This window comes from Danio rerio, chromosome 20 (genome assembly GCF_049306965.1).
Source record: "Danio rerio strain Tuebingen ecotype United States chromosome 20, GRCz12tu, whole genome shotgun sequence".
Taxonomy (NCBI): domain Eukaryota; kingdom Metazoa; phylum Chordata; class Actinopteri; order Cypriniformes; family Danionidae; genus Danio; species Danio rerio.
In genome coordinates, this window is record NC_133195.1 from 4,869,096 (window position 1) to 4,885,018 (window position 15,923).

The 15,923-nt window shown below is 36.7% G+C and overlaps 1 protein-coding gene and 1 long non-coding RNA gene across 9 annotated transcripts in view; one reads left to right on the forward strand and one right to left on the reverse strand.

Moving 5' to 3' along the window:
- Positions 1–12,354, reverse strand: part of papola (poly(A) polymerase alpha) — a 26,198-nt gene extending 13,844 nt beyond the window's left edge. For 3 of the 5 annotated variants that reach the window (XR_012395442.1, XM_009294541.3, XM_005160349.3), the window contains exons 1-11: positions 12,176–12,349; positions 10,586–10,756; positions 8,282–8,348; positions 8,115–8,196; positions 7,893–8,002; positions 7,753–7,806; positions 7,547–7,658; positions 4,715–4,804; positions 4,206–4,344; positions 4,052–4,124; positions 1,941–2,061 (exon numbers count right to left, since the gene is read on the reverse strand). Coding sequence is in view for 3 of the 5 variants with exons in the window: in XM_009294541.3 (XP_009292816.2) it covers positions 1,941–2,061; positions 4,052–4,124; positions 4,206–4,344; positions 4,715–4,804; positions 7,547–7,658; positions 7,753–7,806; positions 7,893–8,002; positions 8,115–8,196; positions 8,282–8,348; positions 10,586–10,756; positions 12,176–12,183 (1,027 nt within the window). In the remaining 2 variants the exon portion in view is untranslated. 5 annotated transcript variants of the gene reach the window in all.
- Positions 11,774–15,923, forward strand: part of LOC141379521 (uncharacterized) — a 14,083-nt gene continuing 9,933 nt past the window's right edge. For all 4 annotated transcript variants that reach the window (XR_012396329.1, XR_012396327.1, XR_012396328.1 and 1 more), the window contains exons 1-3: positions 11,774–11,841; positions 13,613–13,691; positions 13,811–14,005. This is a non-coding gene — a long non-coding RNA (uncharacterized lncRNA). The remainder of the gene's footprint in view (positions 11,842–13,612; positions 13,692–13,810; positions 14,006–15,923) is intronic.

A 15,923-nucleotide genomic window follows, 5' to 3' on the forward strand; every position in this document is an offset into this window, starting at 1 on the left:
ACGGGTTCATCTAGTAGGTATATAAGGTTTCCATACCATACAGTTGACCAGCTAAACATTAAAGCACAATTTGCAGCGGTCGCCTGTTTTCCCAATGTAATCTGAGCAATCTACTGCACGCACATTGCTATAAAGACACTATCTGAAGATGAATTTGCAGGCGTGAATCAGAAACATTTCCATTTAATAAACGTGCAAATAAAATGCACAAACTTATAAATGATTCCTACTTGTCTTTCTCGTGATAAATAGTGGGCAAAATCTGATATGTAGCGGGGAAAAAAAGAAGAAAGAGTTCATCAGACGCTGAATTCGAGCCGAGTTTATGCTCGAACGTGTCAACACATGATCACATGCGTCTTACGAGCCGCACCACTGAGACTGTTAAGGGTACTGCAATATTTTACAGATATAAACCACACTATTTCTTTTTTTAATGCACTCAGTGCGATATGTTCAGACCCAACTGTGTTAACCGCATCAGCTAAACTCCCACTCTATTTTTTTTTCTTTTGTTGTTAATTCCGGAGAACAAACTTGCAAATAACACCGCTTTTCTCCTGTCTACCTCCGAAAGCAGCACCTCCATTTCACATTCTGTTCAAAGTTTTTCTTTTTGCTTGATTTTGCCATTGCTTTTTCATTGGGTTTTGCCATTAGCATAGTCATTAGCATATTCATCCGGGGGAGGAGGCAGGGAGGGGTTTTGTGCTCGTGCATGTTGCGCTCAGTTTCACGTTCATTTGGATGTACAAAAGAATATGCGTGAGATTCGGCGTACGCAGTGTTTCATACATCTGAATTTTTTTCTGCATACGCACATTTACAGCTTTGTGCGTACGCAATGTTTTAGTAAGATTTCCACGCAAGTCTTCGTACATGAGGCCCCAGGTGTGTTGAGGCAAGTTGGAGCTAAAATCTGCAGGACACCGGCCCTCCAGGACCGAGTTTGGACATCCAACAGATTAACATAGCTTTGAAATGATCCAGTGTTTGTGTATCTGTTGAATGTGATGTTTCAGAGGCCAATCGGTGGTGCTTCAGAATGCACAAAAACGTTAGCGGAAATTTACTTTTTAAAAATCTCAGTACCAATTTGTACAGAAATCGATACTTTTGACAACACTAAATCCTGCCTTAAAGAATTTGTTAACACTAAAATCTAAATTCGATTATAAATCACTGATACTCGTATTGTTCCAAACACCCAACATCTTTTTTAAGATTTTTGATCAATTTTATGATAGATTTTATAGGAAATCCTAGAACTCTCTCATCACAGTAATGGTCCCGAGACATTCAAAGTCCAGAAAAATACTAAGAAACAGTCAAAACAGTCCATGTGTCATCAGTCGATAAATCCGAATATTACAAAAAATACTTGTATTTGCACATAAAACAAAAATACTGACTTTATTAAACAATTTCTTCTCTTCAGTGTCAGTATAGGGAGCTCATTCACAAAAGCGATGTGCACAGCACACCAATTTATACCCTGGATGTTTGTGCGAATAAACTTCACCATTTCAAAGAAAATCAGCCACATCTGAGGTAATATGTCAGCAGTGTGACTGAGAATGAGCTTTGTCATGTTTAAATGTGACATGCAAGGTTTTGACAATATTTTTGGTCTTTTTACTGGACTTGGAGGATAAGAGAGCTCTCGGATTTCATATAAAATATCTTAATTTGTATTCTGAAGATGAATGAAGGCCTCAAAATGTTGGAATGATATCAGGGAGAGTATTTAATACAGTCCAAATGGTGCTACCACTCACTAGGATTTAGACATGATCGTTCTCTAAAGTTTCTCATTTTGTGTTCCACTGGAAGAAGAAAGTCACACAGGCTTGAAACAATATCCGGCTGAGAATTGTTTTAAAGCATGCTCCTTTATTCTACGAGAACATGTTCCAGGGATCTTCAGAAATGCGACTGACCCCGCTTGAACTCTTCCACCATGATGGCCCGAGTGGAGGCTGAAACGTTGTAAGTGGAGTTTTGTTGAGGGTAAGCTGGTGTGATGATTGGCATGAGGTGGTACCGGTCACTGGGGGTTACCTGAGAGGGGGGAACATTTAAATTGATAAATTATTAGCTGCTCAATCATTGCCTGTTTTTGTATACCAAGCCATCAGACACACATCAGTTTATTTCTTATAATTGATACTAGTAGTAGACACAAATTATACACATCACCCTGCAATTGCAGACAATTCCCTTAGGTAATTTCGTCAATTCTCTTGGGTACATTTTTAAATGGTTTAACACTTTAGTCAAGTCACATTTAAGTGAACTGTGCCGTTTATTGGGCTCTCTGACTGAAACATTTAACTATAGCAAAAATACACAAGATTTAATGGGGTAGTTCAATTGCTCATCCTTTAAATCTGAATATATTTTGATGTTGCTAGTACTTTTTTTCCTAATATGGAAGTCAATGGGTACCAGCAACCAGCATTCAAAATATCATTGGTTGTGTTCAACAAAAGAAAGAAACTCGGGTTTAAACACCACAAGGAAAAATGAGGTTGTTTTCAACTAACCCTTAAAGGCATTTTGGAGTCTATATGAAACAGAAGTTGTTGAGACTTATTTCAGTATGTTGATATACTTCCGACTGAAACAGAATATTGAGTAGGGGCGGGGCTTTCTTTTTGCACATCATTGTCTAAAGGCAAGTGAACTAAGAGGGGCGTGGTTTCAAATATAGACATCAACAGAAAAGAACCGCCACTCAAAGCGCAGAGGTCAATGGTCAGACTTTGATTGAAGATTGCCAAAATATTTTTTTCAGTGGATTAACTTGCATAGATTACATGCACACTTAACAAAAAAAAAAAAAAAAAAAAAAAAAAAAACGATGTGCGCTAACAAATTATACATTGACAATTTCGACTTTTAAATGTCTTTTCAAAGACCGTACACTCAAAGTCAAGTGCTATTTTGGGGTTTCCGCCTGGATTTAAAAGCTTAATTAAAAAAATTAAAAGCTTCCCAAATAGACAAGCAGAGGTGTAAATGCAAAAGTTTGGTATCATTTTAAAGAAAACCCTCTGAATTTCCAAAAACACTGTTGAAAGTGATTAAAATAATTGTAAATGGTGTCTGTGATATAATAAACCCCTTCCAAAAAAAGAGGCGCTTTTCTTTGTAAACTCAAATTTGAAAGTGTACTTTTTTGGTTCTGTGTGGTCTAGGTTGCTGTAATTAATTTTGTTGGTTCCTACACATATCAGTAATCGTAGATAAAAAGAAAAAATGTCTCTACCATAATGTATGCAAAAGTTATTCAATTCCAACTGATGAGAGAACAGAACCACTTATAGGGCATTGGGCCAGTCTGGACCTTTAAAATTTAAATAATATGGAGGTAAATGACTTCACCATTCCGGTTTAGGAGGTTAAGTTACCATTATGAATGAAATTTCAGACTTAAACAGAACTAAACCATAAGGATTTTTACTTGCCCCATTAAAAAAAATCTAATCACTTGAATAATACTTATTAATAATAATACTGTCACAACCAGCTCACCATACATTCCCATTTCTTTTTTCAAAATAATCTTTCTTTGACAAGCTTTAAATATTATAATAAGCTAAATGTACTGTCTGACCAGGTCAGAGTCCTCACCACATATGGTCTATAAATACATGGAGAACTTACAAATGTTATTGTGAGAAAGATAATTAAACCGTATTGGTAAATAGAGTTTTGTTTTTTTAAGATGGATGGTGACTGTATGAGTGTTGGTCCTATTGGGTAGCTTTACATGGACATAGGAAAATTAAGACCCATTTAAAACAATTTAAAACCCCATAATTCAGTGAAATTAAGACTATATATATATATATATATATTTTATTTTTATTTTTTTTAATTAAGACATTAAGACTTTAAGACACCAGACACCCTGTCTTTAAAGCCAAATTAAACCAAATACATTCATAAAAACACTGAATACATATAAAAACTCATTTTCATCAGCTGCAGTCTTGTAATGAAAAAGAAGATGGAGACAAATGAATGAAATGTTAAATAAAAGTACCCTGGGGTCCCAGACAGGGAGGTTAAGGTTACAGTCTTCAGGCTGTTTCAGAAGGACTGGGTTTGGCCATTCCCTAAAAATATGAGCCAAAAGGAAGACAAATTAGAACATAAAAAAAAGACTAATTTGTGTCACAAAAACTTTAAGAACTCACCACTTTGAGAAAACCAAAAAGAACTTATGGACCAGTGTGGCTGCCACAGCATTGGGGTACAGCTGGCAGGTTCTTGCCACTAGCATGGCCCACGATACACCCCCGAGAAAACCCAGGATATTGGAGTAGATATTGTGACCTGCAAGATGTAACAATAACGTCATTTATTTTATCTCAGCTTGTAAACCAGAATTATCTCAGAAAACTTGTTTAAAATGTTCACATCCAGACTTAGGTCAAAATGAAGTATTTCTAAAGGCCAGATGGCAAACAAGAATGTGTTGTTTTTCACTAAATAGTGCGCATGAGTGCACTGGTTGCTAAGCAGCAAATGCATGCCGAACGAATTCTCCTGAGGCACAATGCTGAAGAGCTGCTTTTCTTTGACTGCACTAAAGCCCACGCACACAGCAGGTCATTCAAAGTCATTGTGAAGTTTGTTTTGACATCAGACCAATTGAGGAGCATTTCAAAACCAAACTGTGCTGACAGACAAGACGTCTACTCACGTTTGGCCCACAGTTTGATGGCTCTAAGAGTCAGTCGGAAATTCTCTATGTTGGGCACCAGGTGAAGAATCTCATCAGTGACTCTGCAACCTGTATGTCAGTACAGTGAGAAATCAAAATATTAGAAAGAATATTACAAACATGTAAAGAAGATTTAGGGTTAGGCTGACAGTATCAATTTTAATACATCATGCAGTTGAACTAATATCAATACTTGCATACCAAGATCTTTTAGTCTGTATCTTCTGTTTATGGGTGAACTAGTGTGCATAACATTTAACAAATAATTGATTATATTAATAATTATAATATTGAAATTATTATAATATTGAAGGACAACTCTATTTAGTATACTTGTGCCTGCTGCTTTCATTAAAACTACTAAAAATGAAGCGTCTCGACTCAAGATGTGGTTGTTTTATTGGCTTTTTTTATTTGTTTTACAATCATTAACAGAATTGAACGCATTGAATTATATTTAACAGCTCTTACAAAATGACTTCATATTACTTAATACAATTTTATATAATTAATTATAAAATAAAAGTCATCTTTCAACAGTGTTCAGCAGGATAATACTTAAGCAATTTGTGCCTATAAAATAGGCCAAAAGTATTAAATAGCTTGTTATTTTTGATCTATTGTTTAATACACGAATATGCTTGGTCAGGGTCTTTGTGGGTTTTGGTTATCTGAATGCTGAAGCCAACTGGAATCACATGGCAATGTAATGTGGAACTGTAATTCAGTCTAGATCTCCCTGGAAGCACTTTGGAAATGCGTTTCTTAAAAAAAAGCAACACACCTAACAGCGTTTGTCATTTAAGCAGAACCATACATTCAACAGTCTTGTGGTATTGTTTAAATTTCAGTAGAAACTATTAAATCTGAATAAATTAAAAGTAGAAACGAGCGAAATGTTTATATTGTGTGCAATTAAAATGTTTGTGCATAACACTTTTTAATAATAGTGACTGAATTTGAGCATTTCAATTTACTATCAATATTACAGCAATGCAACACCTGGGGCCTGTTTCAGAAAGGAGGTTAAGTGAAAACTCAGAGTATTTTAACCCTGAAATGAGAGAAACTCTGGGTTTTCCGTTTCAAAATGGCAGGTTTGTTAAACTCGAGAAAGCAGGGTAAGTCAAGCCTGTTTCTGAAAGAGAGGTAACTTTAACTCAGAGTCCGTTACTGTGGTAACTTACTCTGTGAATCTAATCTGGTCAGAAGCAGGTTTTATTCTCTAAACTCTGAGTTTCTGTCGGCCTCCTCCCCTTTTTTAAAGATGAAGCGGTATTTCTCGCCTTAGCCTTACGTTTCCACCCACCTATTTTTATGCTTATTTTGGATACGTGCATAGAAACGATTGATAAAGGTCATGATGCACATAACTTTTTAAAATATGCATAAAAAACGCGCATAACTGAGTAGGATAAACTTTTATTCGATAGAAAATGTGCGCATAAACTACAATGGAAACACTTTTACTGAACAAATTACAGTATGTACATTAAAAAAAAGATCATGATCATATGATAATAAATGTGTGTAAATGAACAAACCAGCAGGCTGAGCACACTGTAACACGTCTTAAATATTGTTTTAGTCATTCTAAAATGCCTTAACTGTTTCAGTATTAGTGTATATTATTAATTACCTCCGAACGTCTGGTGCGTGTCAAGAGTCTCCGCGTCTCATAGCAGACGCCCCCACGTGTTCATTGTGTTTCAGCATTGTCTTCTGACATCGAGGCGCAAGTACATTAATTAGGCTAAATAAAGAATTAATTGACGCAGCGTATTCTACCACAGTAAATTCTGTTTTTACTGTTGATATTTGGTGCCAGTTTAATCAGGAAGTGACGATTTTTTTTATCTTTGACTCGGATGGAATTTTATTCGCATCTTTTATGCAATATTCCAGTTTTGCACATACATTTAAGTAATATATTTGGATGGAAAAATAGCTATGGCCTACATTTTAGTCACACACAGAAGAACTGTACGAGAATGGCTTATCCTTTTTTAATAAATAATTAAATTAAATTCACCTTCGATATGCACTGTAACTAGATTAATGGGATTATTATTCTTTCTAAAAATTATTTTTAGTACCTCTATCACTTGATCAATAAAAAAGGCAGACACACAAGTGCACTGTTAAATCATTTAAAACTAATAAATGTATAAAAAAAAAGTTTAGAAAAAAATATATAAACGTCACAAATTACATTACTTATTTTATTATACTTAAATATTTAAATACTTAAAAAGTGAAATTAGGCATTAACTTGAGCAGTTGTTTTCCCATGCTAACTGTCTCTTCTTCACTGATGGTTGCTTCTTTTCAAATATATACGCTCATATTTGCTATAACTTTGCATGAGAACATCAAGTTCAGCTGGAGAAAGAAATGGTGATCTCTTTTATAAGATGTTGCCATAGTCACTCGTAATGTCTGCGCTCCATTGATAATGCCTTTTTAAAGTCACGGTGTGCGCGCTTAACTCTGAGTTGGTCTACTCGAAGTTGATTGACCCAACTCAGATCAGCTGTTCTGAAACTGAAAACTCAGAGTTTTTAATCTCTCGGTAAATCAACTCAGAGTTCAAGTTTAAACTCTGAGTTGTTTGAACCTCCTTACTGAAACAGGCCCCTGATGAAGTCGTCTATACAGTACACAGAATTACTTGATACAGGTTTCCATATGACAACTTATTGACGTACACTAAACCCAATACATCTCCAAACAAATCAATATTCAATCTGAATTAAATCGCTCATGAAATCTGTCAATACCCAGCCCTAATGAGAAGCATCGGCCCATTACCGTTTAAACTCCGGATACAGCGAATGTCAAGGTTCTTCAGTAAGCCATCATCTCGCAAATCCAAGTTCTCTGGAATGGTTTGTAGTGCCAGTCTGGCAAACAGTATGTCAATCTGAGACACACAGATCACCAAATTAGAAATATATACAAAGGAAACACTTTTAATTTGACTTTAATTATCCCTTATGCATGGATGTTGAAAATACCTCAATTCCATCAAAAGCCAGCTTTATCACAGGCACAAAAGCTTCTTCCACTGCCTAGCAGGAAAAAAACAAAGTAACTGGTAAGCCTCACAGATACAAGAACATATTATTTATTTACATTTTCTTTAAATACAGCATACCCTCAGATCTTTGACTTCCTCCTGTTCTTTTAACTTCTCATAAAATGATGAGAAGAAGTCGGTTCTTTCCACATGGCGGGGTGCGACACAGAGAGCATCAATATCAGCACCTAGAATAAAGTTGGAGAACTAGATATTAATACAGACAAGGAGATTGTGACGTAAACACAAGGACATATAATGGAATATAATATAAATAAATAAATAAAAATAAAAACTTACCCTTGGTATGAACTCCAAGCCTGTAGGATCCAAACGTGAAGATCTTTCCACCAACACTGTCAATCACTGAAGCTGGAATATTCTTTAAACATGAAGAAATGGTACAGTTATTGTTCGTGCTTATTCAATAATTCAAAGTTTTCATTAATAAAAGTGCAATGAGATACCTTCGCTTCACTGACTTCCCGGATCCAAAACTTAACCAATGTATTTAACTTCCCGAGCACCAGGATTCTGTGAATACACAGACACACACACAAACTCCTTAGACAACAATCTGGTGAAGCCTAAATCATTAACAGGGGTCCGTTCTTCGTACGTGGATTACTCAGTTAGCTGGATTTGGATAATGACGATGACACGATCCAGGATCGTTTCGTTCTTCAAAGCTGATCTGAGAGTTATTAAGTTATAGTTATTAATAAAATAAATAAAGTTATATATATATTAATAAGACTTATGCAATCTGCACCCTCGAAATGAAAGTACAAAGACTGCCACCTTGTGGTGCAAAGAGAAAACTTATTGATATGAACTTTTTAGATCGCTTTAGTACAAATTGTGTATGATAATAGAAATGCAGAATATGTGACTTTTTAAAAAAAGAAATAATACATTAATGCAGACATAAAGATCTTTTGGCAGTTAATATGCCAGTGGTTATGCTTCACAAAAGTTGCAGACGCCTTTACCAATATCAAAATGCTTTTGTAAACATCCAGTTATTCCATACAGCGATAAAAAAAAAAGGCTACTAAAGAAAATCTTTTTTAACTGTAGAACTAAATACATTGATATGCACTGAAATACATAATAAATACTCTTGACACATGAAAGAGTAAAGCCTGCAGCTCACAACAAATGTGGAAGGTTATTGCGTGTCATATTTAACAAGCCGTTTACTGCGAATTTGATGTAATTTTGCTCACATGGATAATTGAATATTAATCAGATGATGTCATTACGCTGCTGTGCTGTCAGCCAATCGTTGCATTGCTGATCATGATTTCGAGGATCGATAGATCTGTCCTTCATAACACACGCAGCGATCTCAGATCAGTTCATCCAGACATTCTAATCTGATTCGCGAACTTGTTTAAAGAACCAAATTAGCGAGAGATCACTTATCGAGATGAAAAGATCCAGGATCTGCCAAATCATTTTAGATCATTTAAGTGAGGTACGAAGAACGAACCCCAGGAGCGATTTACCGACCAGCCTGTGATTATCAGGTGCTGTTCAGATTAGGGTTGTAACGGTATGAATTTTTCACGATATGATAATCGTCTAAAACAATACCACGGTTTGACGGTTTCGCGGTATACGGTATGTTACAAATGTTACAAAATAATAGAACAGTGAAGCAAATTTGACTTTTTCCAAATAATATATTTTTAGTTACTATAAACAACACCACTTACAATGAACAAATAAAAATAAGAAAATAATAAATAATGTGTCAAAGTCCAAATAAAGTCCAAATAAACATGGTGCAAATCCTCAGTAAAAAATAGATATAAATATTTACTATACTATGAATAGTTACATAACGAAACTAGATTCAATATGGAACATCCTTAGGTTTTATGTGCCAGCATGGATATGGTTGTCTATCGATATGGATTTGGATATGGTTGTCTGAAATGCAGACAAACAGCTGCATCTTCATTTGCGTCTTTTGAAAACAGCAAGAGCAGCAGTTCGTCTTTGCTGTGTCACTGTTTTGTCATGTTTCTGTGCTGCTGTGCATGCAAAAGTACTTAGTATGAGAATTATTTCATGCAAAACTTTTTTTTTTTTTGCGTTTTATTTAGCCGCGCATAAATGTATGCCTATCTCTCATTCCGTGTTGTTCAAAAAGCTTGGTCCACAAACAAAAGCGAAACCTATGCTTATTGGTTGTGATATAGCGAGTTTGAACCAATCTGGGCATGGAGGAGGGACAATGCATCAATGTATCATGTCTGGTTTGTCCGGAGACACAGTGACGAGCGTTTCTTTGTCAAATCAGCGTTGTCAAATGTTGATGACGTAACCACACTGATTCCGGAGCCTCTGAAAGTCTGCGAATGTTATGTGATGCAGCACTGGAAAGCTGAGATTCTCTTCTTTATGCCAATCTTTGAATTGTATGAATCGGATCAGCGGATCAAAAGTTATTAAACATTTAAGAGCAATACTTATTTTTAGCCGCGGGCGGCTGTCTCGGTCTTTAAGGGTTAAAACCGTTGATATGCAATTGTTCATGGTATGATAATCGTGCACGTTCAAATCGTGGTAAACCGTCATACCGGTATATTGTTACAACCCTAGTTCAGATCCTAAGTAATTGGTTCGTATGTGTTTGATTAGGATTGGAGCTGAACTCTGTAGGTAGGTAGATCTCCGGGAACGTGGTTGAGCACCCGTCCTTTAGCTGTTCAAGTGGAGCAACCACAGACAGTTGATTTGTTGAAGTGCATCTTATTTACCTGCGCTGCAGCTCCAGCTCCTCCTCAAAGACGCCGAAAGGTCGGAGAGTCTCTGTCAGCTTCCGCGTGAGAACCAGATCAGCCTCTTTAGGCGGTGCCAAGCTGATAGGAGATGTGATCCCATAATGTTTTGGGGTCGGCTGGGCAGTTTGCACCTGGCTGGTAATTGGACTGCAGATAAATGAACAACAACAAAAAAAAGTCAGACTTGCTATAAACATTCTGTAGTACTGAAACTATTTTTTTTTTGATTGATTTACTACCGAGCGTTGCGCGTGCTACTTATGCGCCCTTGTTTAACCGCCTGCTGCACCTTGCGTTTTACATCAGTCGTGTCTTTTTCATTCTCCAATCGAATTAAAGCTGAGGTTTTTGTTGACAATACCACCTAAAGAATAGCAATGCGCTAGCAAAGTAAACATTGGCTGTTTCTCAATATGCGTTCTTCAGCAATCTTGCGTCCCCGTGTTCTTGTGTAAGTTCAGTTCCAATACTCAAGACCGCAAATACAGAGGACGCGTGAAACTTCCTGGATGTGTTCTTGATATCAATGACACACCAATGCAGACGTGAGCACCGATCTCGCTCTAGAAGTCATTACGACTGGAGTTGGGAAGCGCAGCATTATATTTAGATTTATTATTAAAGTTCAGAGGTATAATTTATTTGCCTCAGGAGCTTCCCTAAATGAAACGGTGAATATAAACATCACCATGGACATCTTGATAAAGGCATAAACACATTAAGGGTGTTTGTTTGCTGAAATTTGTATTAAAATATGTTTTATTTATATTGTGCAACGTATATTTGTAGCCTTTATTGATAGTGTATATTTTGAAAAGGGGAAAGACAATAAATCGTTGTATGAATGCTGTAATGTTTAAATAATTTACCATTAAAAACGCGTGAAGGTCACGTGACCATCAGGAAGAGCGCAGCATCTCATTTCTCACAGGACGCGTTCTCTGTTCTCCTGCTTTCCAGAGTTCGTTCTTCCGAGGAGACCTGGCAGGACCGGTCTCCACAAGAACGCAAGTACGTTCTCAGCGTTCTTGAAATTGAAAAACAGCCTATCAGTTTATGACGTCATGTCTCTCCGCTCGCGTTTATCCCCCAAGGTCTCGCGCAATTAGCGAGCGCAAACGCAATGTCAAGATAAATATAAATCATGTAACGCTAGAGCTCCATGCGTTCAAATCTGTGCCGCTAGACAACGTTACACCTGAATGCTCCGGTGAAGGGTATTAGTATAAAAGGTGACTGACCCACATCAACATATGCACTACATATCTGAACTAAGTACACAAACCTCTGAATGCTTCAGATTTAAAGTCTATATAAATAAGCCGGAGCGCTTACTCTGAGCTAAGCCTCTCCATCTGACGGTTTTTGCTTCATTCATGTTATTAGCAATGCTTCATGACATGTTTGCTGTCAAAACGAATGCATCAAAAACTAGTCCAACGACTACACAGCTGCGTCGAATGTTTTGATTAGGGTGTCGTGTTTGCGACCGATTCGTGACATAAGGCCCAGGACCTCGCGTTTGCTTTTCAACACACTGTCTTTGAGCTCCGTCGACATACTTACAAAGGCATTGTGGAAATGTCCGGCTTAAGAGAAGCTGAGAAGCAGGTTACACTCCGCCATTGTCTTCCAGCCTGTCATGAACTGTTATTAAGGCATTTAAGTTGTTTCTTTTGTTTGAACTAACATGGCGCTCCGGCAACAGCAACTGCCAATTGGTACGGGAAGTGACGCCATGACGCATGCCTCGCTGACGCTGTCCGACATGCGTCATGTGTTTTTTAACCTGTTCTCTCTCTCTCTCTCTCTCTCTCTCTCTCTCTCTAATCAATTCAATTCAATAGTTGCTGTATTGGCATTGCAAATGTATTGCCAAAGCATTTATAGAGTTTACATAAAAAAGTAACATACATATATAATTAAAACAGTGCACACAATATATAGTAGTAGTAGTAGTAAAAAATGTATAAATTAAAAGAAAATGAATAAATATAGTGTATAGATACAAGTACAGCTTGCTTGCTTTTATACAATATTTTAAATATATTGCTAAGAAATTTAAAAAAATTAAATTGTTATTAATAATATATAATAAGTAATATTTAATATATTAATATATAATTAATATATAATTAAATGTATGCAATTATATATATATATATATATATATATATATATATATATATATATATATATATATATATATATATATAATTTTATATATATATTTTTTTTGATAGAGCAAATAAAAATCTTTTCTGTCTGAGCCGTTTCACAGAATCCTTAGCCTTTAGTCCTTTATAATTCTAAACTTTAATTTATAATGGTCTTAAAAATGTCTTAAAAAGTCTTAAATTTAACTTTCAGAAACCCTGAGATTCTTCAAATAAATTATTGACTTCTGCTGTCTTCATTAGCTTCAAAAACACAGATTTACCATTTAAAATGGCATCTTTGGATATCTTTTCTGCTGGAGATACTGTTGTCCTTAAAAACTAAAAACTAAACGTAAATAAAAAAAAATCGTACTCATACCTTGGGATAGTTTTAGCAGAAAATTTTGACGGTTTTAAAACCTTGACTTTTCCAAACCACAGTATTTAAACACGGTTATCGTCCCATGCCTAATATACACCCTATGTATTTTGTTTTTATTTATTTTGCTGTTATTTTCTTATCACTCAATCTTCTTTTCTAGATTTTTAATGCAATATCTACATTCAATTCATTCCAAACTAAAAAATAGTAAATAAACAATTTTGTTTTTAAAACTAAATCTTCATCTGGTTTAATAGCTCTATTGATATATGATTGGGGGATGGGGGACACCACCTATTTGTTAGACCCTCACCATACAAAACATTATAGAAAAGTATGTTGAAACTTCTAGGTATTTATTGGGAGCTCTTAAATTTCCTAAGGGCCTGCTTATTGTTTAAGGCTACGTCTACACTAATCCAGATTGCCTAATAAGTCAATTCTGTCATTACTGTCACTTAGGTACACCTTACTCGTACTGGGTTGTATCCCCTTTTGCCTTCAGAACTGCCTTAATTCTTCATGGCATACATACAACAAGGTACTGTAAATATTCCTCAGAGATTTAGCTCCATATTGGCATGATAGCATCACACAGTTGCTGCAGATTTGTCGGCTGCACATCCATGATGTAAATCTCCCGTTCCACACATCCCAAAGGTGCTCTGAGATCTGGCGACTGTGGAGGCCCATTGAGTACAGTGAACTCATTGTCACGTTCAAGAGACCAGTCTGAGAGGATTCACGCATTATGACATGGCCCGTTATGCTGCTGGAAGTAGCCATCAGAAGATGGGCACACTGGTGACTCTGTTATCCGAATGTTGCAGCAGAAATCGAGACTCATCAGACCAGGTAATGTCCAATCATCTATCGTCCAGTTTTGGTGAGCCTGTGCAAATTGTAGCCTCAGTTTCCTGTTCTTAGCTGACAGGAGTGGCACCGTTTTGATGTTCTGCTGCTGTATCTCATCTGCCTCAAGGTTGGACGTGTTGTGCATTTAGAGATTCTCTTCTGCATACCTCTATTGTATTTCAACAAGTCATTTGTGCCCACAGAACTGCCGCCCACTGGTATTTATCTCTTTTTCTGACCATTCTCTGTAAACCCTAGAGATGGTTGTGCATGAAAATCCCAGTAGATCAGCAGTTTCTGAAATACTTAGAGCAGCCCGTCTGGCACCAACAACCATGCCACGTTAAAAGTCACTTAAATCACCTTTGTTTCCCATTCTGATGCTCGCTTTGAACTGCAGCAGATCGTCTTGACCATGTCATTAGGTCATGGCCATGTTTGCGTTAAAGAGCAGTTGGACAGGTGTACCTAATAAAGTGGCCGCCAAGTGTACTTTTCTTTGAAATTTTACGTATCTTTGAAACGTTGTGGCAAAATGTTGCAACTGTTGTCTACTTCCGCAGCTGGACAACAGCTCCCAGTAAACATTCCATGTCCTTTGACGAGAGGCAATATGGAGCATGTACAAAAACTGACAATAATCTTTGATAACAAAGCAGTCAAAACGAACAGCATCCAAAGCATCTGCTTCACAATGTCATCCACCATGTTAGCTGAATTGGTCACATGACTAAAATGCATCATCGAAAGCCGTTCATTTTCACAGTCCACACCACAACACAAAAACAGCATTTTAATATTGATCCAATGCATTTTTCACAAAGATCCATTTTTGGTTCCTAAAAACAACATCTCAGGGTGGATGGAAGGCCAAAACTGGGAGAAGAAAATATATGTTTTTTAAAACAAAAAGAAAGAACTTCCCACAAGACATTATAAATTGAATGGCATCTTCGCTTACGTTAGTCTGTTTTTCCTTATCCCGAGCTCTCCATAATCCTGGACCAGGCCGTTTCTTGAGCAGATGCTTGGCAATTTTTTCCCCTTCGCTTTTGTCAATTGGTTAAGTTTGTTCCTCGCCATTGTTGCCACTGGTTTGGGACTGATTTGCTCTTCAGTGTTTGAACGTTCAGCAGTGAAAATTAAACCACACTAAACTAAACTACTGAAAGGGTCATGAAACACCAAAACACATTTTTTGAGCTGTTGACAGTCGTATATGTGTCCCACACTGCTAAAAACACTATTAGGTCACCTAAATTTCACTAAAAAGTGTAAATTGGTTGTTTTTGCGTTATTTCAAGCAAATTCGTACTTCCGGTTTGAAACTAATTTTTGAAGCTGCATCACGACCATGACATAATAGCGTGTATTCCAGTGTTGCTATTATAGTTTGCTGCAGTTAAGTTTTGTTTTCATTTTCTCTCTGTGAGAGCTCAGTCTCACGTGTGGATTAACAGTGTACGCGACGCTCGACAACAATAACTTACGTGTCTAAGGAGGAACATTGTTTACCTAACAGCTGTTCTAATCTGCAAACGCTGAGATCCCGATGCGCTTGTAGTCTTCTCTTAATAAAGACGCGGCTCTAGTTGCTGGTGATTGTCCTGTCTCGACAGATTTGGTAAGTGAGCGACCAGTGCTCTTTGTTTATTCAGTTTGTTCGTATCGAACTAAGTTAACAATTGCACCAAGTGTAAACATGTTAGCACCACAACCAAACTTTAACCTCGTGTAGGATTTTCACCGCATTTAGTGACCGGAATAACACACGCAACAAACTTTCTGACGCTACCTGCCGAGTGCATCTAAGTTTCCAGGAAATGCGGAAATTTTCTCTCATTTGCCGTGTGGTATCAAACATTGCATGAAAAATTCACGCTTAGAGCAGTTCCTCCAATCAAATATCTCGTTTGTC